Source organism: Cupressus sempervirens, chromosome 10 (genome assembly GCF_028749045.1).
Source record: "Cupressus sempervirens isolate cs-2001-9-10 chromosome 10, ASM2874904v1, whole genome shotgun sequence".
Lineage (NCBI taxonomy): Eukaryota > Viridiplantae > Streptophyta > Pinopsida > Cupressales > Cupressaceae > Cupressus > Cupressus sempervirens.
Window position 1 is genome coordinate 121,350,500 of NC_143127.1, and position 27,055 is coordinate 121,377,554.

Consider the following 27,055-nt stretch of genomic DNA (forward strand, 5'->3'; position numbering starts at 1 on the left):
GAGGATATATGTCAGTGGCTTATTTTAATCTGCAACCAAATCCACACACTTCCTCCAATAATAAACATGTTTTTCTATGAAACAATGCACAATGCCCAATATTTCTGATTTGCACAGTGACATTATTTAACAAGTGCCTTTGATCTACATCATAATGTAGGCCATCTCTAATAACATCGAGCTTTAGAATCTCACTCTTGTAAGTCGCTTGTGAGATGGCTCTAATGTCATTGTCGACTACTTGATGAAAACATATATCAAGAAGGATCACCAAATTGCAATCTTCAAAGTCTCATGATTCATCAATTGCCTGTGAATTGACGTAAACATTCTATGGGTTATAGAACCATGGTGGAAGCCTTCCCTCAAACATAGAAAGATTAGAAAATGTAATTCCATTGTAAACCAAGCACATGTTGAAGATGCCAAATGTTGCTACTCAAGGCGAAGCACAATTTTGACCACAGATTCTTGGAATTTTAGGGCAATGGTGCAACACTTCACCGAGTTCCATCAGTCTTCCTCTCACTACACTTTGGCAATGGTTTTGTCAAGTTCGTGATTTGTGACATCCACCTATCTAACTTGGAGAATCAGTTGCAGTAATCTGTATTCACATGCAAAGCCTCCACAAGACATCACCTAGGAACTCCCATGAATGAGGAACATTATTTTAAAAAATAAGTTGAATTAAACTTGTGGTATCCAATCATCATGTTGATCCAATCAGAGTTATCCCAATATTTCTCACACCCAAATGTATGATGTCAATAATAACTTCAATCATACAAAGTTTCTATATCCAGTCTAATGTGCTTGAAGGCTTTTCCAAGCTCGTCATCAAGCACAAGCTCAAGTATTCTCCATTGCTGGCTTCCATATCACACAATTATGATATAATATTGAATTTTCTCAAATTGTTGCTTATTATGCTCTTTAGATATATCTGCTATGTTGAAGCACAAATTTTATTTTTCCCTACAAAGTAGGCTTTAATGGATTTTGCAATGTCATGGAACTACTTGTGAGCATCATAATATATTTCTCATGCCTAGATGTATGATGTCAATAACAACTTAAATCATACAAAGTTTCTATATCCAGTCTAATGTGCTTGAAGGCTTTTCTAGGCTCGTCTCTTGTGTCTGCTCCTACGAATGCTCCTATTTTGTCCTCGTTGACTTACAACGATGCCCTTGCAAGTTGTGTGTCTTCTGCTGCCCTTTCTCAAGTAGCCAATGGGGCAAGGTTTTGTCATTTTCCCTTGGTAGGGGGTAGCCTCTCTACTGTGATTTGGGCTGGGGCTTCTCATGTGGTTCTTGCTCTCCATTGTCCTAGTGCTATGGGTAGGTCAGCCATCTCTTATGTTGAGGTCGCTACCTACGAGGCTGGTCTTGGCGGTCAGGATGCGCGTCTGGGGCCTCGTGCTTATTGTTGTAAGTAACCCGATCATGATAAATCTAGAGTCTGATATTGTTGATGAGATTTCCACCTATGTGGAGGACTTCTCCTCTACAACTTCTATGTTTCGTTTTAGGGGTTTTTGGCCCTCTTTATCGGACTTGCATGCTTGGATTTACAAATACTGGGAGCCTATAATGTTAGATTTAATCTAGATTTATCCTGTGGCAAGGGGCTTCTTCATTGTGAAATTTGCTTCTACTGAAAATAGAAATGCCATCCTATGCTATGGTTTCTCTTGGGAGGAGAGGTTTCCCTTGATGGCCAAGCCTTGGTATGTGGATTTTGATTCTTTGATTGAATCCTTTAATAAGATTCCTCTGTGAGTAAGGTTTCCTAATCTTTCCCTTCATTTATGGCTAGATTTTGTCTTGGAGGCTATGGAGGAGGCTTTAGGGGATTTTTTTCTAGTTGATACCACATCTTCAATGTGTTTTCAATGATGTATGCATGCATTCTTGTGGAGATAGACGTCTCCAAGAGGCTCCTAGAAATGATTAAGTTGGCCTCTCCTAATGGCTCTTGGATTCAACTTCTAGATTATGAGGGTATTCCCTTCAGAAAAAGCCATAAGACTAGCTACCTTGCTACGTGTTGTTCCTCTGGTAAGGTAAGATCGAAGAAGTATCCTTCTTGGTGGATGGGGTTTCAGATGATCTCTACATAGTTCAGAAAACTCCCTCTGTTGGTGATGGGTTGGTTGATTCTTCTTAGGATTCTTTGGTGGTGGATTCTGTTGCTGTTCCTGATGATTTAAAATTTTCCCCTGCGACAATGACCAATATAGTTGTCCCTCCTTTGGATGCTGCAATTACTATTTTGATTGTATCCCCTCTTGCGGCTCTCTCTCAGGAGGTAGTTGTTGCCCCTCTTTCGTGTGGTGGTGGTATTTCTTCTCCTGCTGAGAGGGTTTTGGGGGATGGTTGTGGTGTGGATGACTTTTCTTAATAGAAGGCTGCTGGGAAGGTGGATAACAGATGGACAACAGTAAAAGGTAAAAGGGTCAAGCCCTCCAATCCATCATTTGATATGTCTTTACGTTCTTAAAAGATGAGACCGAAATGTAAATCTTGAGGCTCGATTTTCTTAACCTGTTGCTCACTTGGTCTTTTGAGGCTGTCCCATTTTGTTTTGTTTGCTATTGTCTTGTAGTTTGACATGGTTCTGGATTAAATGTCCTCCTTTGCAACCATGGGGTTTAGGATCCCGTTCAAAACTTGTTTAGGTGGTAGTAGGGCACTGTATTATCTGTGAGGCCACCCTGGTCACCTTGTTTTGGTGGGCAATCTATTTTACCTTAGGATTGTTGTATTTATTTTTGGGCTTCATTTAAAATTATTTGATTTGTAAAGGGTTTCAGGCACCCTTCAAAACCTGTTTTCCTTAATAAGAAACATTGGACATAGTTGAACAACTATTTGTGTTAACTTGAACACACAAATATGAAATCTCGATTTAGACCATGGAAAATAAAACATCAACGGTTTCCACCCTAATGTGTTATAATACTCCTACAGTCATGTAGAAATTCATTTAAGTTACATTTGTAGTTGGCTCTAATACCATGTTAATTCCAAGAGGATCTGTTGCAAATGTAATAACTCTTCCATTGTATTTGGTATCTGCTTTCCAAATGGCAGCCATCTCTCCAATATAGGATGAAGTATGGATAGACATGTCTCTTCACGAGACATGTCTATTCATTAGAATGTAATTAATATAATGACAAATAAATATCTCATATATTTAATATATTAATATTTATTATATCTCACACTTGTGTTTTTGTGTGTGTGTGTGTGTGTGTGTGTATTTGCACTATAGTTTATCCTAATTAAAGCTACCAATCATTAACATCTATGGACTAGATTTATATTTGATTTAATTTCCTATTTGTTAGGTCTTTCGAGGGATTTGATATTCTTCCATCTAGCTCCATATCCATTGGATCTTGGCTTGTGTTCGTGCTCCTTTATCACTTTGATTAAATTAACTTATTGAGATCTAACAATCTTGGGGTTAGTTTAAAAAAGATTTTTCTGCTTGACCCCTTCTTGAGGTATAGGGTCATTTACAACCCCTTTTGGAAATGTGAGGTATTGAGGCTTATTACGCTACTTCATATTTTCCCCTATATAGTCACTTTCCCAAAGAATTAATAAATGTAAACAAGAGATTTAAATATTAAAACTAGAGGGAGTTGGACTATTTCAATCATTTTTCTTAAGCGACATTAGAATCATTGATGCAACCTACTCTAAGGATTCTATAAACAAAACAAAAAGATTCTATGAATAGTGTGTATAACTCAAAAATAGACTTTGTGGGAAGGAATGAATTCCATTAATGCCATGTGCAGTTTCAAAGTAGACTTAGTGGCAAATGAATGATAACATTGCATAAAAATCACAAAGGAGAAGGAAAAAGCCACATGTGGTCAGAAAGTGATATCTTGAAGACACATATAAAGAATCCACACACAAAATACTTAACATGCAAGCTATCATTTTAGATTTTGTTTATTAATTCTTTTTTGTGTATATTCTTTTATTTGATGGTGTGAATGAAATAATTTGTTGAAGTGGAGATTGTTTTTTATCAAAGTAAATTCTTAAAATCTTAATGGCAAAGGAAGATACATGACATTAAAGTAAAGGAGTATTAAGATATGATTTTTATCTTGAAAATAGTTAAGGATTGAGTGTTTGCATTATTTATTAGTACATCACAACAAAAATTAAAAACATTTTATCATTGAATGTTTAAGGTACACAAATAGACGATTAAACATAAAAATACAATTATTAAAGCTTCTATTATAGTTTTTATGGACTCGATTGTGTGAAAATATTTTGTCATCAACATTTTGGGTCACACTCTGTGATCCATCATTAGGATGCAAGAGAACATAATGTGAAGAGAAATGATGTATCATAAAATGTGATCTTAAACATTGATGACAAAAGATACTATAATCTAACTAAAATACATTTGGAAGAGTTGCTTACTAAAGACAGCAAGAAAAAGGACAACCTTTTAAAAATTATCACCTATCCCACAAATCTTTTAAAAGTAAACTACTTCCACAAACCATCTAAATTAAATCACTTTAAAAATATTAGTTAATTTTTACTTTGTTAAACAATAATAACTCATAATAAAAATTGGTCCCCACTCATAATAAAGTGTTTCTATCACATTACTAAATGTAACACTATTCATGACAAGTTGTTTTTTCAAAGGTGAAGTGCAATTATTTCACTTCTTTACTTCATGATAAGAAATATCCTCAATTTGAATAGAGGTATTTTTTTCAAAACAACATGTAGGATATATGTTGATTTGAGTAGGTAATTTTATAATTTATTTTTTATTGATAATTGATGTTCTTATTCTTTAGTCAAGTTACTTTGAAAAAGCTACCTCCATAATCAAATTGTGAAACTTTTTTATCACAAGATAAAAAAGTGAAATCATTAAACTTAACCTTTAAGCAAACAATTTACTATAAATAATCTTTAACACAAAATAATAAAACTAATTTATTATTAATAAGCATCTACTTTTATGCTGACAAAATTAATCTTTATTCTTGTTTAATTACATAAGAGAGAAATAAAAAAAATACTTTCCCTAAACAACTCTCAAAACACCATATTACACATCTTTAAAAAAAAAACAATAACAAAACACCATATTACACATCTTTAAAAAAAACAATAATATTACAAAACATTTTATCTTGGACTCGATAAACTGATTTATCTAAATCAATCACTTTGATAAAGTCGCCTCACTATTCAAACCAGGAATCTTTCCTATCGTACAGTACAGATACGAATAAACAAGAAGGAAGAGAAAATACATGATTTAAATTTTTTCAAACAAATATAAACGGGTGGGCTTAGTGGGAAGTCGGCATCAAGCACATAAAGCAAAGAAAATTCATAATCAAGAATTGACTAATGGATAGAATAATCTTCAATCGAGCCATCGAGATAAGCACTGATAAAACTTCACAAGATCATCCGTTGCTTTCCTGATAAAAAAAGGTAGTTTTACGGCATAGTAAATAATTTTTGTTTTTCTTTATAGATGAGCTGTAGCTTGATTTGCAGAAGTAAAGCTGCAAAATATGATTTCATCATGAGAATTAAAGATGAAGTTGAAGATAAACTAGCTGGTAATTAGCGTATTTCGGAGAATTTTGGCGGATCTGTGAGTTTATTAGGCCTTCTAGCCTATAAATCCGAGATCTTCACAGAGTAGATGAATGATTTTTATTATTGCTTGTAGATTCTTTTTATATTGTATTTTATGATCCAGTTATTTGGAGCTGTCCTGGATTTATCTTGATAGTTCAGAACGGAGATGCCGTTTGTTGTTGAGTTTTACCAGGGAAATACCGGTGTTTGCTGAAGGTTACTGGTTAGTATATGAGGTTAGATTAGATTAAACTGTACTTAAAGAAGAACTTTAGAGAAAATGTTTTACGTAGATGTTTCGAGAGTAATATGTGGTTTATCTTTGACTTCAATGCACAATAGCGAATCTTTACATCTATTATGCCATCAGAGAATTTTAATTTCGCGTTTTCTGATCACATCTAACATGATCACGTGCTTTCCCTGATTCCTTACTTTTTTTTTTCTTTGTGCAGATGTTGAAAGGCTCACGCGGTTTGAGCTTGAAAAATACGTTTACAGTGGTTCGTACCGTGATCTGGAGTTTGGAAGGGAGTCTAAAGGTTTACGCTTTTTAATTTTTATTTATTTTGAGGCCAGAAGTTGTAGGCATTCTTCCTTGGTATAGAGGAAGGAGGTGGGAAAAAACGATGAAAACTGTGTGAAGATTTCTAAATTCACTGTGCACTTTAATGATTCTCGTGTTTTACCATCATTTAATGTCTTATCGAGAAGTCGTTTTGAGGGGCCGACTGATACGGCTTTAGTCATATTGGAGCCCGCGGGGGAAAGAGGTAAGAAGTTCCTGATACCGCAGGTCAAGATATTTCTCAAGTCATCTTTTCTTGTATTTATAATATGTTTCTCAGATTTTCTTTCTTGTATTTATAAAAGGCTTCTTCTGCTTGAGGGTATTTACTTTGGCATTTGTTGTTGACGAGATCTGTAGGCGTGGGAGGCTTGTTTGAGGATTTGTGGTTATTTATAGGCTTCTTATGCTGCTTGGCTCAGGGTAGTTTGGTATATTTGTTGTCGTGTTGTTTGAGGAGATAGTGAATTTGTGTCTCTGTGGGGGGATCTGTGAGAAGATCTCATCGAGAAAATGTCGGGCTTCCAGCAAAATGATGATGGATGGGAAGTTGCTTCATCTCGCAAGGCAAGAAACCCTGCATCAAGCTCCGCAAACAGGCAGAGGGGTGGAGCATCTTCTAGTTCTTACGCACCTGAAAGGCCTGGAGTTGGGTTTCCCAAGGGTAAATCAGGATATAATCCTAATGGTGAGGGCCAGAAGAGTGGAAGACGAGGGGATAGCTCTAACAGTGTGCAAGACCACGGCTATAAACAGCCGGGATGGAGAGAGGCCGGGAAAACTCAGCCAAAGAATGGAAATGCAAAAACTGTTATTGCAACTACTTCAAGGAATGGTGATGACAACGTGAATCAGGCATGGCAGAGCCAACCAAAGCCTGAAGCTTGGGACTATGCTGCTTCTGCAAGAGTAGGCATACAGGATACTGGTGCACGTCCCTCTCTTACAAGTAGCTGGCAAGGGACGATTCGCAGCAGCAGCAGCAGCATAGGTGGCGGCAGCACTAGTTGGAGCTCCGTAGTTGCATCTGCTGCTGGGAAAGGAGAAGTGAGTGGAGGAGCAAATGGAAGTGGAGGGAATTCTGCAAGTAGTGACAAGTTTATGTCTACACTTCTTCCTTTTGAGCAATCAGTGGAGCCATCTCAGAGCGAAGCTGGCAATCAGTCTAGTGGAGGGGAATCAGAGATTGAACATCTAGATAGCGATGAGGATCTTTTGAGCAGTGATGGATTTGATTCTGATGGCGCTGATGTGAGCCATGAGACCAAGAAAAAGAATAAATGGTTCAAGAGTTTCTTTGACTCTCTTGATAACCTGAGTATTGAGGAAATAAATGAACCTGAAAGGCAGTGGCACTGCCCAGCATGCCAAGGTGGGGTTGGAGCAATTGATTGGTACAGGGGGATGCAGCCCATATTAACCCATGCCAAGACTGTTCGGTCCAAGAGAGTGAAGCTACACAGGAAACTGGCAGAAGTATTGGAGGAAGAGTTGAATAGGAGAGGAGCACATGCCATATCGGAGGAAATGTTTGGCAAGTGGAAGGGCTTGCGGGAGACAGTAAATGATCGAGAGATTGTTTGGCCCCCTATTGTCATCATTCAGAACACAATCCTTGATCAAGATGAAAATGAGCAGGTACATATTTATTAGAAGTAGGCGAGTCACCCTGCATGTGACAGAAATTTCATTGATAATGTCATGGAGTTTTTCTCTTCATCATTACACTTCTTGGTGTCACTCACCTAGTTATAGTTTTGCTACAACACTTTTTAAGGGATGTCAATGTTTGGTTAGTGAAGGGAACCTGAGACCTGGGGCAACAACTGACATTGATTCTAGATCAATGATCATGCGTAACTAATTGCCATAAAATTCTTTTGATCTGTCCTATGTTAAGAGAACACATTAAGTTAATGTTTACATTTCAGCTATTTTAATTTCATAAATATTCCTGATAGGCTGTTATTAGTTCAACCTCAACATGTATCTTCATGGTTCAAGTCAACTTTGTAGCATACTTGCATTTTATATTGTCTAATGTTCAAAATCATTTAGCTTGCGAATTATGCATGGCCAATCTGTGTGATTATGTTTATTGTATCCTATCTTTCCAGTGGATTGGGATGGGAAATAAAGAGCTATTGGAGTATTTCAAAGGATACAAAGCAATGAAGGCAAGGCATGCGTATGGTCCAAGGGGTCACCGTGGAATGAGTGTACTTATATTTGAGGAATCGGGAATGGGATACATGGAAGCAGAGCGTTTGCACAGGCACTTTGTGAAAGAAAAGAGAGGGAAAGAGGAATGGGAGCGGCAGAAGGTATTGTTCCACCCTGGTGGTCAAAGAATATTATATGGTTACTTAGCAACAAAGGAGGAGATGGAGATTTTCAACAGGCACTCCAAAGGTTTGTACTTCTTGTCCTTTCAGAAGTGCTTGGTGTACCACAAAGGGTAGACTAACCAATATTTAATAGGGGATTAAGCATTCATCGGATGCCTGGTAAGTTCTTGTACCCAGGCTGAAAATTTTTAGTTGTATTGTACGGGACAGTCTATAGGGCCACATTTTGTGTTACGTGGCTCTATGTAGCCTCTACTTAAAGGTTTTTTAAGATCTTGTGTCTTCGTTGGAAGAATCTTACCTTTCTGTCATCTTGCTTTGCAGGAAAACAAAGGTTGAAGTATGAGATGAAGTCACATCATCAAATGGTTGTAGAATCAATGAAGCAAATGAATGAAGACAATCAGAAGCTGACTTTCTACAAGACTAAAGTGGCTAAAGAACAGGAGCACAGTAAAACATTGGAAGAAACAGTTTATCAAGTCTCGTCAAAGCTGAGACTGAGAGAAGCTGAAGTTAAAGTTATTAGACAAAGAGCTACAGAGCAGCATGAGGAGTCCAAAAAGGAGGTATGCTCAACAATTGATTAAGTTTGAAGTATATAAGGGTTGAAAGGTTGCAAATGGTATCTTGTAATAGCATATGTATATAATTCGTGCAAGGCTTATATCTTTTGTTGTCCATTGGTCATACCATTCCAACAATACCTAATGATAGATGAAATCCAATTTATTTTTTCACACACTGATATGACTACAATTGTAATTGGATATTTTGACCAGATGGATTATTTGGAGCAGACTTATCGACAACAGATTGATCAGCTGAATGAAGCTATTGCAGAAAGAGAACAAGAGTTGGAAAAAGTACAGGAAGAGTTCAAGAATTCACACATTAACCGCTGCCATCAGCTTCAAGTTGATTCTGCAAATCTTCCAAAGGACAAGAAAGTCAGCGATGACAAACAACATGAAGAACAGATCAAGTACTTTTTCCTTTTTCTCATTACTCTTTTCACATTTCTGTTTTGGCTTGATTAAACATTCAATGAATATGATTCAATGCTATAAGGTTCACCAAATGCACATAGTGTGCAAGATTGGCTTAAGGCTGCAAGGCTGCCCAAATAACACCAACATTTGAGAAATTTCCTCAGAACAAAGGTCCTCTGGGTAGTCATGTAGTTGTTATGCAGGCCATAGATTATTGAAGAATTGACACATTAATATTCTGCGGACATGCAAGATGACCTCGAGTACATAAGGCTAAGAAAATAGCATCACAATTTTATCACCAAGAAAAATTTAGGAGAAAACAATAACCCATGAGGTCACTAGTTCCAAGATGTGCTATATGTGGTTGACCAATCCGCCTGCTATATTGGGCATCTAAGAGGTTGTTGTAATAACAGCTCTTTGACAAGGACAAACTTAAATACTAATAAATTAGAGGCACGCAGTGTGATCTTGAGGTTGTGAAATTAAACAAAATAGTACAAAATCTTGGAAATTATATCATTTGTAATAATCTAGTGAAATGGCTTGTCATGTATTTTGACATAGGGCATAGATGGTTGAACAATTTAAAAAAAAAAATAATAATAATAAATGCCTGCATCAAAGTTGAGGTCAAGGCCGTCCAATCTGGAGCAGAAGAACAATCACATCTTAGAGACTGTGCCACATACAGAAAATTAGGCACAAAGAATAGCCACTTGGTTTCTACACAGACCTTAGATATTTAGATTACAGACATACTAATTAACCAAAGACATTGGACAAACGACAAATTAATGATGGTCATCTAGCTGCTACAGAGGCTGCACACATTTGCCCAATTAAACTAGTAACAATGTCAAAGGGGTGGTTTAACATGGGGTCTAAGCTAGAGTCAGATAAAACTACAATCATCAATAAGAACCCATTATACTATTGGCATATTGCTGAGAAATGAACTCAAGAAAAATGATTTGATCGACAGTTGAAATCCTGAATATGACCAGTGAAATCCTACTTAAATGTCTACTTAAATGACATTAATTTTATTTCTGTGCTTAATAAAAGAAATCTGACAGGCATATCACACCGCATACCCATCCATTGGTAATTCATGAGCATTCCCAATTTCAGGGACAACACCTTAATCGTGAATTTGAGGGGTGTTTGGGTTGATTATTGTAGTGCCTCTTCCATTTGATTTCTATAAGTCATTCTGATGGATGCAACCTTGATGATCTTGCTTGGTGAGCGATCATGATTGGGACCATGAGTGGTCTACACCCTTGGAGTGATTTGATTTATGTTACTGTATCAATTGCTTTGATTACGCTTTTGGCTGATCTATGAGATTATGATGTATTAGATGGTTCACTGAGGTTTGTGCCAGTGGTTACCAAGATCGATGTAGCATCATGATGTTGTTCTGCGATTACCTTGAGATGTGTGCAGAGATTGCAATATGTATTATTACCCTGCTACACTGCACTAGGTTCCTATAGCAATGGTTAGTCACATATATGACTATGTTCGCTTATGTGTTTTAAGTGCCTTTCATGTTGTTTAAACAACCTTTATTAAATGCTTAAATAATTAGAAATGAATTGTCTATGTTGGATTCATTGGTTATGTGTTGCGGATATTTACCTTGTTATATTTTGATTTGAGAGATACTTGTTACTCATGTTTTATTCTTGAGATGACCCGAGGGTCAGATGTTATACTTTGATTCCAGTATCATTGATGTTAGACTACTATGTTGTTCAGTTGATCATATTTGCATGATAATGCCATTTTGAGATGACAATATGTTTTATGAGGATATCTGGTTATCCGTTTTTTGGACATATTTCTGATTATGTTGGATGTGGATTTATTGCCATGGTTATTTACTTCATTCCTACTTTGTTATGCTTTATGCGAAAGTGAGTGATGTAAATAGATTATTTCAGTACAATTGAATAAATGGTTAAATTGGATGATTTAATGCATTTATTGCTTTGGCTATGTTATTATATGCAATTGCACTTGATCACCTGTTTTAGTGTGCAGGATTCATATCCCTAGCAGTGGCACATGTTGTGATTCAACTGTTCATATTTTACCAATGTCGTCTCTGTATGGTCGACATATCTTATTTAAATGTTTAAATTAAACCTTCCAGTGATTTGATAAATCTGGACTCTTTTGCATTATGTGATTAGATCTGTGAGCGTGTATGCATTTAGAGGTTTGCATTGTCGTGAAAGTTATTAAGGAAATTTTGTGATTTTGGGGTTTTCGGGCTTTTATTTAATTTAATTTTAATTTTTGGCAGCTTTTCCATAGATGAATTTGAATTACTACAAATAGCCTATTTTCGTTTGGGTCGATTCCGAGTGTAACTAGGTTGGTTACATACCCTAATCGATTATTCACTCTAAAAGTGAATAAATATCCAAAAAGGAATTTAATTTTTCACTTCTCACTTTTGAATTAGAAAGTTTGAGAGTAAAACCCAAAAATCCTCTTTATGAGGAATTATTGTTTTGTTTGTTGTAGGAGCTACAGGCTTGGGATCGTTGTGAGATCAGTCTTGATGGATCGGTCTTGTTAGATCTAGCTCGTGGAGACCCTTGGATTGCCACAATTTTTTGGCTGGGATTTTTGTTTTATGGTTCAGATTTCTGTTTTGCTCTTTTGGCTATGAGGTAGGGCTCTCCCGTTTTATTGTTTCGGCTCCGTTTCTACTTCTATTTTTGGTAGTCGTTTGTTTGGAGGCTGAGAACTAGTGTTCTCCTCTGTTTCTGTATGTTGGTTCTACCCGATTGGGCGGGTATGAGCATTTTCCTGTTTTTCGGGATGAGGGTTTGGGGTTTGCACCGTTATGTTGACCATTTTTGCATATGGACTCCAAACCCAAATTTTATTTGATATGTGGTTGTGCCCTAAGACTAAATGGGTTTTAATTTCAAAATTTTTGAGTTTTAAGGTTTTTTGCCTTGATTTGTGTGCCACCCAGTTTTTTTGAATTTTCTTGGCATGATGTTGGTCATAGACTTGGATTATCCATAGGATGTCAGTCAGACCTTTATTGCATCTTTATATTTGCATTGGGATGCATGCCGCATCCGTACTCCCAATCTTGTGTTCGGTTGAGTGATTTTATAACTAGTGTTTTGGTTTCTTTTGGACCCTTGTTATTGTTCGTGGACACTAGGATTCATGTAGAATCCATACTCCTAAATTGAGGCCGGTTGAGCGAGTTCATGATGTTTGGTCTTGTTGCATCATTGGAATTTGTGTAGAATTCATATTCCCCGATTGAGGCCGGTTGAGTGAGTTCATGATGTATGGTTTTATTGTTCTTTGGGATTCATGTAGAATCCATCCTCTTGAGTCTATTTTCGGTTGAATGTTTTATTTATGCTTGTTGTCTCATCCAGTCCTTGTGTTATGATCTTTGTGATGGTGGTGCACCACACACGCATATACGCATGCATTTGTTGGGTGATTTGCGAGGCCCGATCTTCTATGAACTTGCCGGAAGTTGTGATCATTTGGGGTTGGGTTGGGGAATATGCATGCCTACGGGCGCTTGTCGTAGGATGAGCATGGGTAGAGTAGGTTAGCATATAGAGTGGCTTCTATCTCGCAACTTGGTGACTATTTCTTGTTGGTTGGTAGAGAAAGTTTAATACAAGTGATAACTAAATAAAAATGTGAGTGGTAATAAAATTTAAGATGATAAAATGTTAGTGCGAGAGCCTTCCGTTGGGGAGTTGAGCCGCACGATCCAAGCTTGGGCTTTTGGATGCCAAGCGACTCTCCATGATGTCAACCCCTACTTAGTAGCCTTTTGAGTGTCTGACCAAGACTTGTACTACATGCATTGTCTTAGGTTCTTGGTTTTAGTGATCATTACTGTCTGGCGTGAATGATAGCCTTGGTTGTGTTTTATGTGAGTGTGGTTGGATCATTATCTCCATTAGCACGGCGGGAGTGGACCTACGGGTTTCACGTGGTTGGGAGGCATAGCTACTTTCACCACTGCTGGGGACCAGTGCACAGAGACGTTTTATTGTCCTAGTGCGACCGTTGCTGGATGTTTTCACTTGATACTTCGAGTTCTGAAGTATGCTTTCTTGTGATTTATGTTTTCATTGGAATGCTTGGATAGCATGTTTAAATAATGTTAGTTTATTTGATGCAATCCTATATTATGATGTTTAGCATATGATTAGAGGATGTGAATTGCTTTGTTGGAATCTATTGCTTTTGGATTAGCATGTTAGATTTTCCATCCATATTATGTTAGCATATGATAGATGATGTGGTTGATTTATTGGAATATCTAATGTTTTATTTTTAGCATGTTACATTTCCTTATTCTTATGATGTAGTACATTTTAGTAGTGACGTCCTCATAAGACAACTCCAACGATCTGGTCGGTAGTTTGGGATGTTACGCGCGGGGGATGGCTAGGACTTTTGAGGTCTCATGATGCTATTATGGTTGGGAGGAACCGCACACGAGTTTGGTTATTCTTGTACATTGTGATGTTTTTGTATACTGCAATGTTATTTTTGTATGTTGCAATGTTGCTTCAATACGTTCTTTTACTGCTTTGTTTCAGATGGTGGGATGTAGTTCCTTCTAGCAGTTATGGTATTGAGTGTCCTTGCCTCGATTTGTGGATTTGGTACTCTCTGATGTGGAGGTTTTGACTTCCTGTTTTATTCCTTTGTTTGTCCTTGAGCGTTTTCTTGCTTTTCTGGGGCGACCATGGGTCAGCATTGGGCAATATTTTAAAGTATCGCACACCCAAAGCAGAATTATCACGCAATATTGGAAAGTATCGCACTCCCAAGAAAGTTCTATCGTACGATATTGGAAAGTATCACACGACCATAGAATGTTTATCGTATGATATTGGTAAAGTATTGCACAACTTTAGGAGTGTCACCCAAACCTTGAAAGTATCGCACAACTTCTTTAGAAGTATCGTACGATACTTGAAAGTATCGTACAGTGCTGTATTAAAGTATTGCCTGGGTTCTTGGAAAAACCTGTCCGAGCAGACAACGGGCACTTTTCGATTAGACCAAAAATTTTTGGGAGGTGTTTTGGCTACCCTCTTCGGTGTTCTTGAATCCCTTGGAATTAAATTTTTAATTTGATATGTTTTGGATTCAAATTTGTTTCATAGTTTGCGTAGATGTTGTTTTGGTCGATAGTGGGGTTTGGAGATCCGTTGGTTGTTCGGATTGTTGGTGAAGTCTTCCGTTGCGATCTTTGTGATCCCTGTATGATGTTGTCAAGTGCATTCATACTTGTAGATTTCTATCTTGGCTTATGTTGAATCCTTGTGTCAAGGATCTCCGGACGGGGCATTACAATTATGATATCAAAAGACGCAGGCCATACACATTCTACAAACAGTTAGATCTAGTAGCATACACATTCTATCAACAGTTAGATTTAGTAGCAGCAACACTTCGACAGAACCAAGAAATTATCCCCAAACCCTATAAAGCATTACATAAATAATTGTGTAGATGTGAATCTGAGGGGTGTTTGGTTTGATTATGATATTAAAGATGCAGGCCATACACATTCTATCAAGGCTTAGATCTAGTAGCAGAAACACTTGGACAGAAACAAGAAATAATTCCCAAACCCCTGTAAAGCATTACTAACATAATTGTGTAGATATCTTGTTAATGTTTTTTAATTCAAGATAAGAGAATAAGTGGTAATAAAAATAGAAAATCAAGTGAAAATATTCTTTTGATCCAAGGTTTCCTGAGATCAAGGGAATGTCTTCCAAAACTCTCATCCAGTACAGATTCTACAGATGTATAGCGGCTGTAGCATTTGGACTCGCATTATTAGATTTTTAAGGATCACACTTACATAAAATATTCAGTGAGAGAACAATTGTAGTTATCAATTATTAATAAATAATATTTCATTTGATTAAACCTAATCAACATCGTATATAAAAGAGTTCCAGCTTTCTAAAAACATATAAAGATATGCAATTTATAGAAAATTTCTAGATATTTGCTTTTTGACTATATACCTGGTTTGTTAAATGATATAATTTTATGTTTTTAAATAGGTATATCAAGTGATAAGTAGGAGATCATTTCCACAGCAAGGCAAATTGTGAGATTGCTATCACGATTGAACTATATAGTTTTTGAGTCAAACTCATCGACTCATGTTTCATGAATAGTGATTCAACATGAATCCATCTCTCATGAGAATAAATGGAACACTCGGCACTCGTTGGATCTAGGTGATGGTCACTGAGAATCATCTAGATCCAATGAGTGCCGAGTGTTCAATTTATTCTCATGAGAGATGGATTCATGTTGAATCACTACTCATGAAACATGAGTCAATAAGTTTGACTCAAAAACTATACAGTTAAATCCTGATAGCAATATCAAAGGTATATCAAGGGCAACAAAGACCCAGCTGTTGATGGAAAGTATTGAAAGACACCCCCTTAGGTTGTGTAATCAATAATTTAATATTTAATAACAACAAAAACCTGGAGCGGAAAGCAATGCTTTGGTCCCACAAACCAGTATTTTGCTGGAATAGTGAAGCCTAAATCATTAGAATCAAACAATACTGTAAATTGCCAGTCACTTTATTTATTGTAAGAGTTTAAAGGAGTCTTATCAGTGTAATGCAGTATCTCAATAATTGATCAACTTTAAACATGTTATTTTCAGCAGTACATAAAAGCTGTGCATATGCTATATAATAAAGTTTTAATTTCCTAATTGTAAAAAGAACTGCAGTCAAGCAGAACAACTGAGTCACATGGAAAGTCCAGTTCAGCATCTCTGTTGTGGTATAATGTATTATAGCCTTTCAGTACACATAAACAAAACTGGATTGAAATTCTTGTAACCAATTAACATGGCATGTCTGCATAATAACGCTGCTATACAAAATTGAAAGGTCTATCTTGCTGCTGCTTCTGTCTTTATTCCTCTGAATCACTATCAACCTGCACAGATGCTGATTTAGTATCCCCTAGTACTAGCAAGTCTTTCCAGCTGCAAGTCTTTCCTTCTGTTTTACTTACAGGCTGCGATTAGATTTCATGGAGATGGCATCAATTTTAGTACCCATGGTATGCCTGTCCACATGTTTTGAGCTTGCCCCTTTCATCAGCCTCTAGACACTGTCCAACTGTATGATGATACCACACTGCGTCTACCACATATCTTGGTCAGTGTGTATGGTCAAAGTATTACAGGTATTGATCACTGCTTGTACCCTGCTAGTGTATGCCATTCTCAATGTTCATCACAATCAGCCTAGTAATTGACTGACCAGGATCTGCATTGCTTGGATAAATACATCCACATGGCTAGATGGATCCAGTCACAGGGAAAATCATTGCTTTAAAACAGATAGTGCTAACCCATTTCATGAAACTCAGGTCCTGAATTTCGTCTTTCAAAGCATTTTGTACTTTTTCATGGTAATCTCTGCACTGATACAATGTCTTTCCTTCACAATCACATTCTCTTCAAGTACATTTTGCAGTTTAATATCTTCCACCAGCTCAAAACAAGTCTTATACCCATCATCTGAAGTGTAGCAGGGAATAAATTGTTTAACGTCCCCTTTCACAACTTCCTAAGTTGTCAATGGTTTGGTAATTCTTTTGCTCTTTCTTATCCTGGAGATCTTCCTTGGCCACAGGGCTTGCTGTAGCATCCAATTTACAAGCAAAAAATCTCTCCTGAATTCTGAAAATATAGAAGTTGGGCACACTGCAATATTAATTCCAAACATTGAAAGAGTGGGGCAAAATACTGATTCACTTTGACAATTGGGTGATATTGAGAAATTTACCAGCGCAAACAAGCAATAGACCCTTCAGTATGCAGCCATAATTGTTTTCATGACACCGGGCAAATAGAGATTTTGGCAGGCTAAACAATGAGAAAAGACTAAAGAACTTTGAATTTCTACAGCATAAATCTAGAAATAGACCAGCTTAATAAAATAATCTCCATCTATTCCTTTTCACTCTACAGAATTATCTCAAGCAAGCACTGCAAAACTAAGAAAACAATTTTTTTTTCCAATCATATACTTGTCCTGCAAGCAGAGAACCGAGTAAAACCATAAATTTAAAGACCTAGACCAACTGCAAATCTTCTATAAGGTATTAGCAAAGATATTAGTAATGAATCTGCAACCTGTCAGATTCGAAGAATATAAAGAGATGGACATGGTGGATATTAGCCATCCATTTTCCTTTCGAATTTTTATTAAAAAAGCTGTATTGAATTTTTATTTGAAAGATTGCATGAATAGAGTTTAAATACAAGCTCTTCACACAAATTCTAAGAGAAGTCTGTTAATGACTATCAACATTACCTTGGCAAGGTGGTATTCATCAGAGGCATTGATATTTTAACTAGGAATTAAAGAGTTTTATTGCCCATCTAGTTTTGCAAATAATTTAAGCTTTCTTTGTTGTTTCACTCTCTTGTTGCAGAATCGATGAGGAGATTGAAAGACACAAAACAATTGTTGAAAGCAGTGTTAAAGATTCTGAGGAGTATGAACGTGAGCGGCAAGAACTCATTAAAGTGCATGACAAGAGAAGAAAGGAACTTAAACTAAGGCAGCTGCAGGAGGAAGTAGCATTTGAGAAGGAATTGGAGCAAGAAAGGGTTAAACTTTTGGAAAAGTATGCAAGAAAAAGGGAAGAGGCAAGTTATAGTCCTTGTTAGCAGCAAGGTGCTTGTTACTTGTTCTCAACAACCAATAGAAAAGCAATCCTATATAGCTATGCACTTGCTTAATGCCTTGTTGCCTAGTGATAATGTTGAAGAAGTTCAAATGTATAGTATCTAGATTCTGCTGCGGTTTAGGACATGTTTGGACATTGCAAGCCCATTTTCTGTTGGCAGTTTCCTCTCTTAGAATAATTTAGCCAGTTGTCTCTTTGAAAAACGTATCCTCTGAAAGGTTACAAGAAAGATGTTTGTGGAAGAATTTTCTGATTTTGGTATCATTCTTTACCGAAAAATACAAGGATGAGCTGTAATGGTGCTTTCCTTTTTAAAGAAAATCCTTGGCTCAGGCTCTCCATGTAACAAGCAATATATCAAATATAATTAATTAAAATTTTCAAGAAAACTATTTCTGGGAAACGTCTCAATTTGGTATCCTCTGTGAAGTGTGTCTTAGTTTTGGTTGATAAGTAAGAGATATTTCCACAAGTCAAATTATGATATTGGTATTAGGATCCAACTGTGTAATTTCAGAGTCAAACTCATTGACACATGTTTCATGACTAGCAGTTCACTAGAACCCACCTCTCATGAGAATGAATGGCATGCTTAGCACTCATTAGAAATTTTTATATAGTTTTTCAATGAGTAGTGGTTCACCTGTAGCTTTGGAGTCAATTAGTTTGACTCGAAAACTACACAGTTGAATCCAGATGGCAGTATCTTAATTAGTTTTGATTTCTCCAGAATGTTGTGATTTATGGCATTTCATTTTGACTTAACCATTCTCTATATTGAGTAAAAAATGTTAACGAATATGAGGTGTTAAATTTTGGTCCAGAATGATAATTATTATTAGTTTATAGAGTATACAGGGCTTAAACTATAAATTTTACTTTGATAGTTGCACTTATAATTATTAAAATTAGACTATATCAATTTGGAATAAGACAGAATGGGACTGAATGTTCTGCCTTGTGCTTGTCTACAAAGAGGCAGTCTTTTTAACTTGACGATTCATTGGGCTTCAGTATGCCTGTAGGGAAAAAGATTTGTTCACAGATAGACATGTGATTAGCACGGACTTCTTCAAGCGGCTTGAAATTAGAAGTTAGTATGTTGATGGTGGCTGCATTAGCTTCTACATTCAAGGTTCATATCTTGAAAGAATTCTATGTTGTAATTTTTTTTTGCAATTAATTTATGCATTCTTCCAATAAAAAAGTAGAATTGTGATATTGCTATCAGGATTTAACTGTGTAATTTTTGAGTCAAACTCATTGGCCCATGTTTCATGAGTAGCGATTCACTACGAATCCATCTCTCATGAGAATAAATGGAACACTTAGAACTCATTGGATCTAGGTGATGCTCATAGAGGTGAAGCACTAGGACTTCCCGGGAGGTCACCCATTCCAGTACTACTCCATCTTGAGTGCACTTAACTATAAAGTTTCCTCCATGGTTAAACCCACTCTACTTGCAACCCCATTTGCAAAACCTTAGTATATTGACTTAATAAGTTTTATTCGTTGAGAGTGTCTATTTAGCTAAGCATGTATGTGTATTTGCTTATCTAAACATTCTTCTTTATGTTAGTCACTACTAGTTTTTTTTTTTTTCTCAGCAAGATTATCTTTTTTTTACACAGCCAATTAGATCCCCAGCTGCAGGTTACAGATAGATGAGAAAATACTTTACAAAACTCTCAATTGGTAGAATCACAAGGCTTGATCCAATCAGTGCCGTCCCAAACTTATTTGCTCATCTCCAAGGCTGAATATTTGTTGCAAATTTGCCATTGTGCAAGGTGCATTTGTAAATATGCAGGCTGCAGGAGACCATATTAAATGAGGATGTATTATTACAGAACATATACGACTTAAAATAACCATCAATATATTTAGGGGCCACCTTCCAAAACCTGAAGTTATGCATGTTAAAAAGAATCAACTGACTTGAAACTGTAAACTCAAAGGTACTGTGCCCAATGTTGGAAGCCTTCCAGCAAATGCAGGTCAAGTGGCTTCTTCTTTTACTTCACAACAGGCTAAAAACTTTGACTAGAACTAGAATGGCTTTGTAGTATAATATGCTTGGATGATATCAAGGGTTCTTAAAAACAAAATGACTCATGACTGAATGGAAAAATGTGTTAAAAGTTCTAATCAGATTTGGGTTGTCCGGAATTTTAACATTTGTTTCAATTTTATATTGATCTCAATACAATAATAGTGTAATTACTACAAGGACTTAATTGTTGAACCCTTGGTATTTGGTCTTTGATTGTTGTCATCGATGTCAATAATGTAATTATAATGAGCATATGGTATGGTTAACATATATAATTATTTTATTTGATGTCCATCAATATTGTTCAAAACATATTCAAGACAAACACTTAAGTGTTATACAATTAACACTTAATGTTCACATTGATTAAGAAAATGGTTATAAAAAAACAATTTTGGTCTATTAGAAAGTCGAGAGACTTTTTTATCAGTTAGACGCCAACTATCATACCTTTTTGGAAAGGTCTTTGAGTTAGCTAAAGTGAGTCTTTGTTAGTTTTTGCATAACATGTTTATAGATTGAGAAAAAGTTTGCTTTTCAGAAGCAATTACGAAATTGTTATGACAGTTTTATCAGTTTTGAGTGGTTTCGGTCTAATTGAAGTTTGGGGTATGTACCTGCCTCCAAAATTTCGACTTTCATGGTTTATAAGTAGAGGATACATTCCTCTAAAACATCCAACATGCGGTTTTGACAGAAGTTGCTTGATTTGTGTGGAATTCCTTGTAGACCGTACAATTTGTAGGTAGATTTTTAATGCTTTGTCTTCCTATTTTCATATTTGTGATTTGATTTGGGCATATGCACCGAGTTGTGGTGCCAGAAAGGTGACAAGTAATTTTTTTTTTCCTATTTTAAATAGCGTGTACGCACTATAGCACGCACGCACTATTTAAAAATATAAAAAGTATATATGATGGGTTGTAGACCCGCAGCCCATCATTTTCATCAGTATTTTCTTCTACTCCTACAGCGAGCAGCACGTACGCGAGTTGAAGACTTAACATTTTCACCACCATTTGCCAAAATGCCTCACCAAGCCATAGCGTGTGCACGCTATAGTGCATACACGCTATTTAAATACATAAAAAGTATATATGATGGGCTGCAAACCCGCAACCCATCATTTTCATCAGTATTTTCTTCTACTCCTATAGCGAGCAGCGCGTACGCAAGTTGAAGACTTAACATTTTCACCACCATTTGCCAAAATGCCTCCTCGTCGATGAAATCCAATACCACAAGTGCACCCATGATGACGTCGTAAGTGATATAAACTTAACTTTGCATTGTTTGATATATTTTTCATATTGTTTTGTAAGTTTTTTATATTGTTTTGTAGGGTTTTTACAAATTTCATTTAGATTTGTTTATTTATTTGGATTTCAATTGATTTTTTTATCAGGAGATGTTTATAATCAACCAGAAAATCCACAAGAACATCAAAACCCTCAAGAACCTCAAAACCAAAACCCTTCTCAAGAAGAACAACAAATTCCACAACCCGAACCAATTGCAAGACCTCCACCAGGCACACAAGAAAATAGAATAAATGAAATAGTGAGAAGCAAAATTGAATTAGAAAGACTCATTGCTCAGTTGAAAGAATTCAGACAAACCAATCCAATGAGGGCTCAATTGGCATCGCCCCTCGAATCCATTAACACCTAGATAGCCTCAGTTAGTGGTCAGTCAGATATTTGGCGGGTTAAGAGAGATGAACAAAAAAGATTTTATGCAAATAAATTGTCATATGAAGATGTTAAAAAAAAGGAAATACCAAAAGGTAGTATATGTGCATTATTTAGAAAACCCAGTGAGCAAAATACTGTTAGAGATGGTATTAAACGATTCCCCATCCATTGGTGCATACACGATGCTATTAGAAATAATTTTTCGGATAGATGGTGGATGGTTTTTGATGCCCCTCCTTGCAACAATCACGAGGTACCCATGTATTTTTTGAAGAAATTATATTGTGAGTTTGTCCTTGGGGAGATTCCCAATTATTTCGATATATTAGATTCCCAAGGTAGAGGAGGGGGGTCATCATTTGAGAGGCCGGGAGCACGTCGTGAGCCTAATGTAGTTAGGGCACCTGTGGTCAAGCCACAACGCGAGCATGTGACTATTCTTTCAGTTGTGAAGGAAAATGTAGAGGCCAACACTCTAGGGACCATTAATGCTTTGACGCAGATCCTCATCCATTCCACGAGCCCATTAGTTGAGGGGGAGCCTTTTGTGCATCGTGGTCAAATGTGCACTTCATGCGGATCCCTATGCACATTTGGCACTTATGCTGGAGATGGTGCAAATGATGGGCTTGTCAGCGATCAGTTCCTGAATGACACATTTGGCATTGAGACACAGGTAAATTACAATTATAATTTACTAATTTGATCACATTTCATATGTATAGTGAATGATTAATTAATTAGCATCTATTGACATTGTTCAAAATTCAGGGTCAGAGTGTTGCTGGGCCTAGCAGTGATCCTCTAGGCCCATTTTTTGTCCTTTCCACGAGTCCTGAGGTATGTATCAATTTAATCATTTTTATTAATACATATATTTATTACGTAATCATATTAAGGATTGACAAAAAAAAATTATGCATGTGCATCAGTTCTCCAGAGGACCCTCAACCTTTACCACAGACTCAGAGCATAGACATCATACGAGCTTCACACAAGTAAAGTTGTTTCATGTTAATTTAAGTCATTTGATTATATTTATTTTATGTTTCATGTTAGATGTAACGTGTATTGTATGACATGCAGCTCATGATGTCGGACACACCTCCTCATCTGCGACAGTCTGTTGATAGTGGAGTGGCCGCAGCTGTGGCTAGCTCATAGCCACTGACGGAGGTATGAAAGAATTTTCTTCATTTTAGTTGTTGTTTATAATAGTTAATCTCAAAATTTCTAATGTTAACCTTTGTTTATATATTACTATAGTTTTTATGGTTTTTACACAAGTAGTATGTATGTTAGGCCTATTGATACTCTTTTAATTATGGATCGAAACCTTGTTTTTGTTTTACTAAGTGGTAAGGGGTAGTTTTGTTTAATGGTTATCTGCTATTAGTAGGTTAGTTTGTTGTTAAAGGGTCAACCCCTTAGTTTTGGCTACTTTTAATTCAAAAACTAAGAGTGAAGGTAGAAGTGGCAGTGAAAGAATTAGATAAAGAAGAACTAGGAGCACATATTGAAGTTAGAAGTAGAGAAGAAGTAGAAAATCAAATAAAGGTATGAGGACTAAGAGTAGGAGATAATGCAATTAAAAGTAAAGATAGGAATAGAAGATTAGTTGTATTCTAAGTTGATTGCAACTAGGAGTAGGACCTACAAGATGGAAGTTATATGTTTTCTATAAATAATAGTCAAGTTTAAAGATATAATTGGTGATTAGATATACTCACCTTGGTCTAGTAGAGTCATAAGTGCAGGAGAATTTGTGTTTTAAATTAAAATTATTCATAGGCCAAAGTCAAATATTGAACTTGATAATAGAACTAGGCATATCCTTAGGATTCAAAGAAACTATAGTTTTTGGAATCAACACCATCAACTCTCCTTCACTATTTCTTTGGGATGAATGAAACTAGCATAACAAAATTCTACATTCTTTCATTCTCCTCCTCCTCCTCTCATACAAAATAAACTTGGATAAGATAACTTACTAGACTTTTGGATTCATGGCCCTTCTCTCTTCTTTTCATACTCTTATAGCTATGCTAGTGGGATAAATCATTGAGTATTTTCTTATCTTTTATTTTTGCTCTTTCTTTTCTCAAGTGACCACTTGAGCCTTTGCTATAGCTTTTACAACACAATGCTTGAGATTGAGACATTTTCTTGAGTGAGGTCTCTTCAACTAGTTGACTTGGAATCTTAGTAAGCTTTAGGATTTTGTTGTTCTTTTATGTATCCTTGCAAATGAATGTAATAGTTAATATTCTTGGTTTGGGAGCTTTTGTCCTTAAGCTTGGTGATATTTAATCTCCTTGTAGTTTTCCCAAAATCTTTACCTCTTTCTCTTTTTTTCTTCTACTTTATTGTGTGCATGAGGTGGACACATGCTTCCAATAAAGTGGGGATTACATGTATCATTTGAAAAAGTAGGAACACTTATTTGGTATTATTTTTAGCCCCATTTTAATATACATTATGGGTTCCTACATTGATTTTACACTCTCCTTTAAACACTCATTGGACCCTCAAATTATTATTTAAGTCCTATATTGATTCATTTTCTTTAAAAACTCAAGGTTACCCTTATCTATAAGTGTGCTTCTCTATTTCAACTTCAATCAAATAATTCCTTTCATTTATTGGACCTTATCTTACCATTTATGACATGTATTTTCTCTCTAAACCCAAAAATAAGTTGTTAGATCAAATTTCACACGCTCTAAATATCTTGGACCCACAATCAAAACTTGGGTTGGAATTGGTGGGTATAAGATGACTTTGGTGATATTTACTTGGTTACAATATTTTTGTTGGTGATATGTGTATTTATAAGTGATTATATTTATTGAATTGTTGTAGGGTCTCGTCACGCCTGACCGTCCACGAGCATTTTGGGTGAACTTACAAAGTGACTATTTGTTGGCAGAAGAAAATAATTGATTTTGTGTGTACATATATTTGATTTCAACGTATAATAAATATTGATTCATATCTACTTTCTTTGTATCAGTTGGAGCTGGAGAAGAGCCTCAACAAGAGGTCGAGTGAGTGTGTCAGGAGGGTCCCATCATCTCCACTATCTCCCTCCACACGACGGCAAAGGACATCGAGAGACTTGTTTGCTTTCTCTCGTGGGAAGGAAAAGATGTAGTTGATCTCGACATGTATATATATAGGCATCAGTGGACATATTCGATACACATTTGATGTATATGACATTCTATATTTGATGTATGACATTATTCGACTTATGACATTATTGGTTAATATATATGTTTGTTCATATACGACATATGATATGATATGTTTGTTCATGTATGACATTAAATTAGATATGTTCGTGTATGACATTAAATTAGATATGTGCATGTATGAAATTAAATTCAATACCTAATCTATTCAAAAATTTGATAGAATATTGATTAACAATAAACTTTATCATTGTTTAAGCATAAGTTAAGCATTTGCAATATGTCATCGTCATATGATTTATGATCTTGTTCATGTTTAAAGTTTTTCTTCTCTATCATTTATTTATCAAGTTTACTTCAATACCTAATTAGTTTGAATTTTTGATACAATATTGATTGACAATAGACTTTATTAGGCAATATTCGTGGACCTCCTGGCAATTGGTCACCTAAATGAGAACCTTGAGATTTATTAGGAACTCCATTAAAGAAATCAATAGTTTGAAATTACTCTATCCAACAAAATAGTGGTCTACAAATATTAGAGAGATAGACTTAATATTTACCAAGTGGCCATCCAATGCCAAGTGTTGTGGATGTATCTCCATTCAAAGTTCAATCACATGTTAAATAATAGACATTTTAGGAGTAAGAATAAGTTATCTAACCTTATTAACATTCTTTTGTATGAGTTCCAAGTAAGGTATCAAGAGTGCTTGAAATTCAAGACTTTGTCTTCTCATCTTGTCCATGTCTTTACTTAAATCAACTTGGATTAACTAAGGTACCTCAATTAACTTAAAAACACTATTCTTTAGATCCTCATCAATATTTTTCAACTTTCTTTAAAATATATTGTGTCAAATGTAGTACATCACATAACTATTGGAGTAGGTGGATTATCTCCTTAAGAATATTTTCTAGCTCGGTTGTAATACCACCAAGTTCAACTTGTTGAGTAGTAATGGACTCATTTAGTTTCTCCACAATCTTCTTCTCTATTCTTTTCTCTTCTAATTGTATCAAATTTTCATTAACATCAACATTAGGTGCATTTACCTATTTTACAAGTAAACTTAATTGATCAATCATTGGAGGTTTGTCATTGGCTGGTGCATCTAGAACAATTTGTAATAAGATGTCCTTCACATCTTATAATACTTGTTTGTACTTCACTTCCTATCTTTCTCTTTTGCATCTTTCCCCTTCACAATTCTCCATAATTTATCATAGCATTAGAATCCAATTTTGTATGATCATAGATTGAAAGTATGATAGCTTCATCTAATATTACCTTATCTCTTCTACTCTTTTTTATCTTTTTCTTTTCTTGTAATGTGATTGATCTTGTACTTGGTGATATAATTGGTTGCACTAAAGCCATCTCCTCCTTAGATTTCTTATTTTTCTCATCAACTAAAGGTTTGTCTTACTTTACCCACTTTTTGTTGTGCAAATATTAGGCTATTTAGCTAGTGTCCCTATAACAACATTTGAAACAACAATTTTTTTTAGTTTTGGCTGTGTATACAACAATGTTTATTATTATTTAAGGGAATAGTGATAGTTAATAATCCATGTAACCCCAATAATGTTTCCTTTTATTCATTACAGTCCTATAATAGTTGATAATTTCTATAAGGATTTAACTAATTCTGACTTGGTTGTGCATAAGGTACCTATTAGTAAGTCATATTTTGCGAATAAGGACTCTAAGAAGAATTTTGATCCTTTGCAAAGCTATTCTCCACATCAAA

The 27,055-nt window shown here is 35.8% G+C and overlaps 2 protein-coding genes across 5 annotated transcripts; both read left to right on the forward strand.

The window, feature by feature from the left end:
- Window positions 1-5,234: 5,234 nt before the first annotated feature.
- LOC149532898 (protein SUPPRESSOR OF GENE SILENCING 3 homolog) lies at window positions 5,235-18,757 on the forward strand. 4 transcript variants are annotated; one of them, XM_089804743.1, is made up of 8 exons: window positions 5,235-5,513; window positions 5,788-5,889; window positions 6,122-6,439; window positions 6,595-7,872; window positions 8,352-8,646; window positions 8,907-9,151; window positions 9,365-9,567; window positions 18,097-18,757. In XM_089804743.1, the coding sequence occupies exons 4-8, from the start codon at window positions 6,748-6,750 to the stop codon at window positions 18,332-18,334; spliced, it is 2,106 nt and encodes a 701-aa protein (XP_089660869.1). In that variant the 5' UTR covers window positions 5,235-5,513; window positions 5,788-5,889; window positions 6,122-6,439; window positions 6,595-6,747; the 3' UTR covers window positions 18,335-18,757. The 4 variants fall into 4 exon arrangements, with proteins under 4 accessions (XP_089660869.1, XP_089660870.1, XP_089660867.1 ...); XM_089804744.1 differs by having other exon boundaries at window positions 5,380-5,644; XM_089804741.1 differs by having other exon boundaries at window positions 5,382-5,679.
- Window positions 18,758-22,088: 3,331 nt separating this feature from the next.
- LOC149532899 (uncharacterized) lies at window positions 22,089-25,394 on the forward strand. The gene is made up of 5 exons (XM_089804745.1): window positions 22,089-22,780; window positions 22,876-22,944; window positions 23,037-23,102; window positions 23,191-23,280; window positions 25,118-25,394. Exons 1-4 carry the CDS (start codon window positions 22,322-22,324, stop codon window positions 23,266-23,268), a joined length of 672 nt encoding a protein of 223 aa, XP_089660871.1. The 5' UTR covers window positions 22,089-22,321; the 3' UTR covers window positions 23,269-23,280; window positions 25,118-25,394.
- The last annotated feature ends 1,661 nt before the right edge of the window (window positions 25,395-27,055 follow it).

What these genes read in the sequence shown, in the direction of transcription:
- LOC149532899 (XM_089804745.1), top strand. Translation starts at nt 22,322, where the DNA reads ATGGTTTTTGATGCCCCTCCTTGCAACAATCACGAGGTACCCATGTAT. An exon ending in TCCTTTCCACGAGTCCTGAG is followed by an intron (nt 22,945 to 23,036) that starts GTATGTATCAAT and finishes CATGTGCATCAG; the next exon opens with TTCTCCAGAGGACCCTCAAC. An exon ending in ATCATACGAGCTTCACACAA is followed by an intron (nt 23,103 to 23,190) that starts GTAAAGTTGTTT and finishes TATGACATGCAG; the next exon opens with CTCATGATGTCGGACACACC.
- LOC149532898 (XM_089804743.1), top strand. Translation starts at nt 6,748, where the DNA reads ATGTCGGGCTTCCAGCAAAATGATGATGGATGGGAAGTTGCTTCATCT. An exon ending in ATCAAGATGAAAATGAGCAG is followed by an intron (nt 7,873 to 8,351) that starts GTACATATTTAT and finishes CTATCTTTCCAG; the next exon opens with TGGATTGGGATGGGAAATAA. An exon ending in ATGAGGAGTCCAAAAAGGAG is followed by an intron (nt 9,152 to 9,364) that starts GTATGCTCAACA and finishes TATTTTGACCAG; the next exon opens with ATGGATTATTTGGAGCAGAC.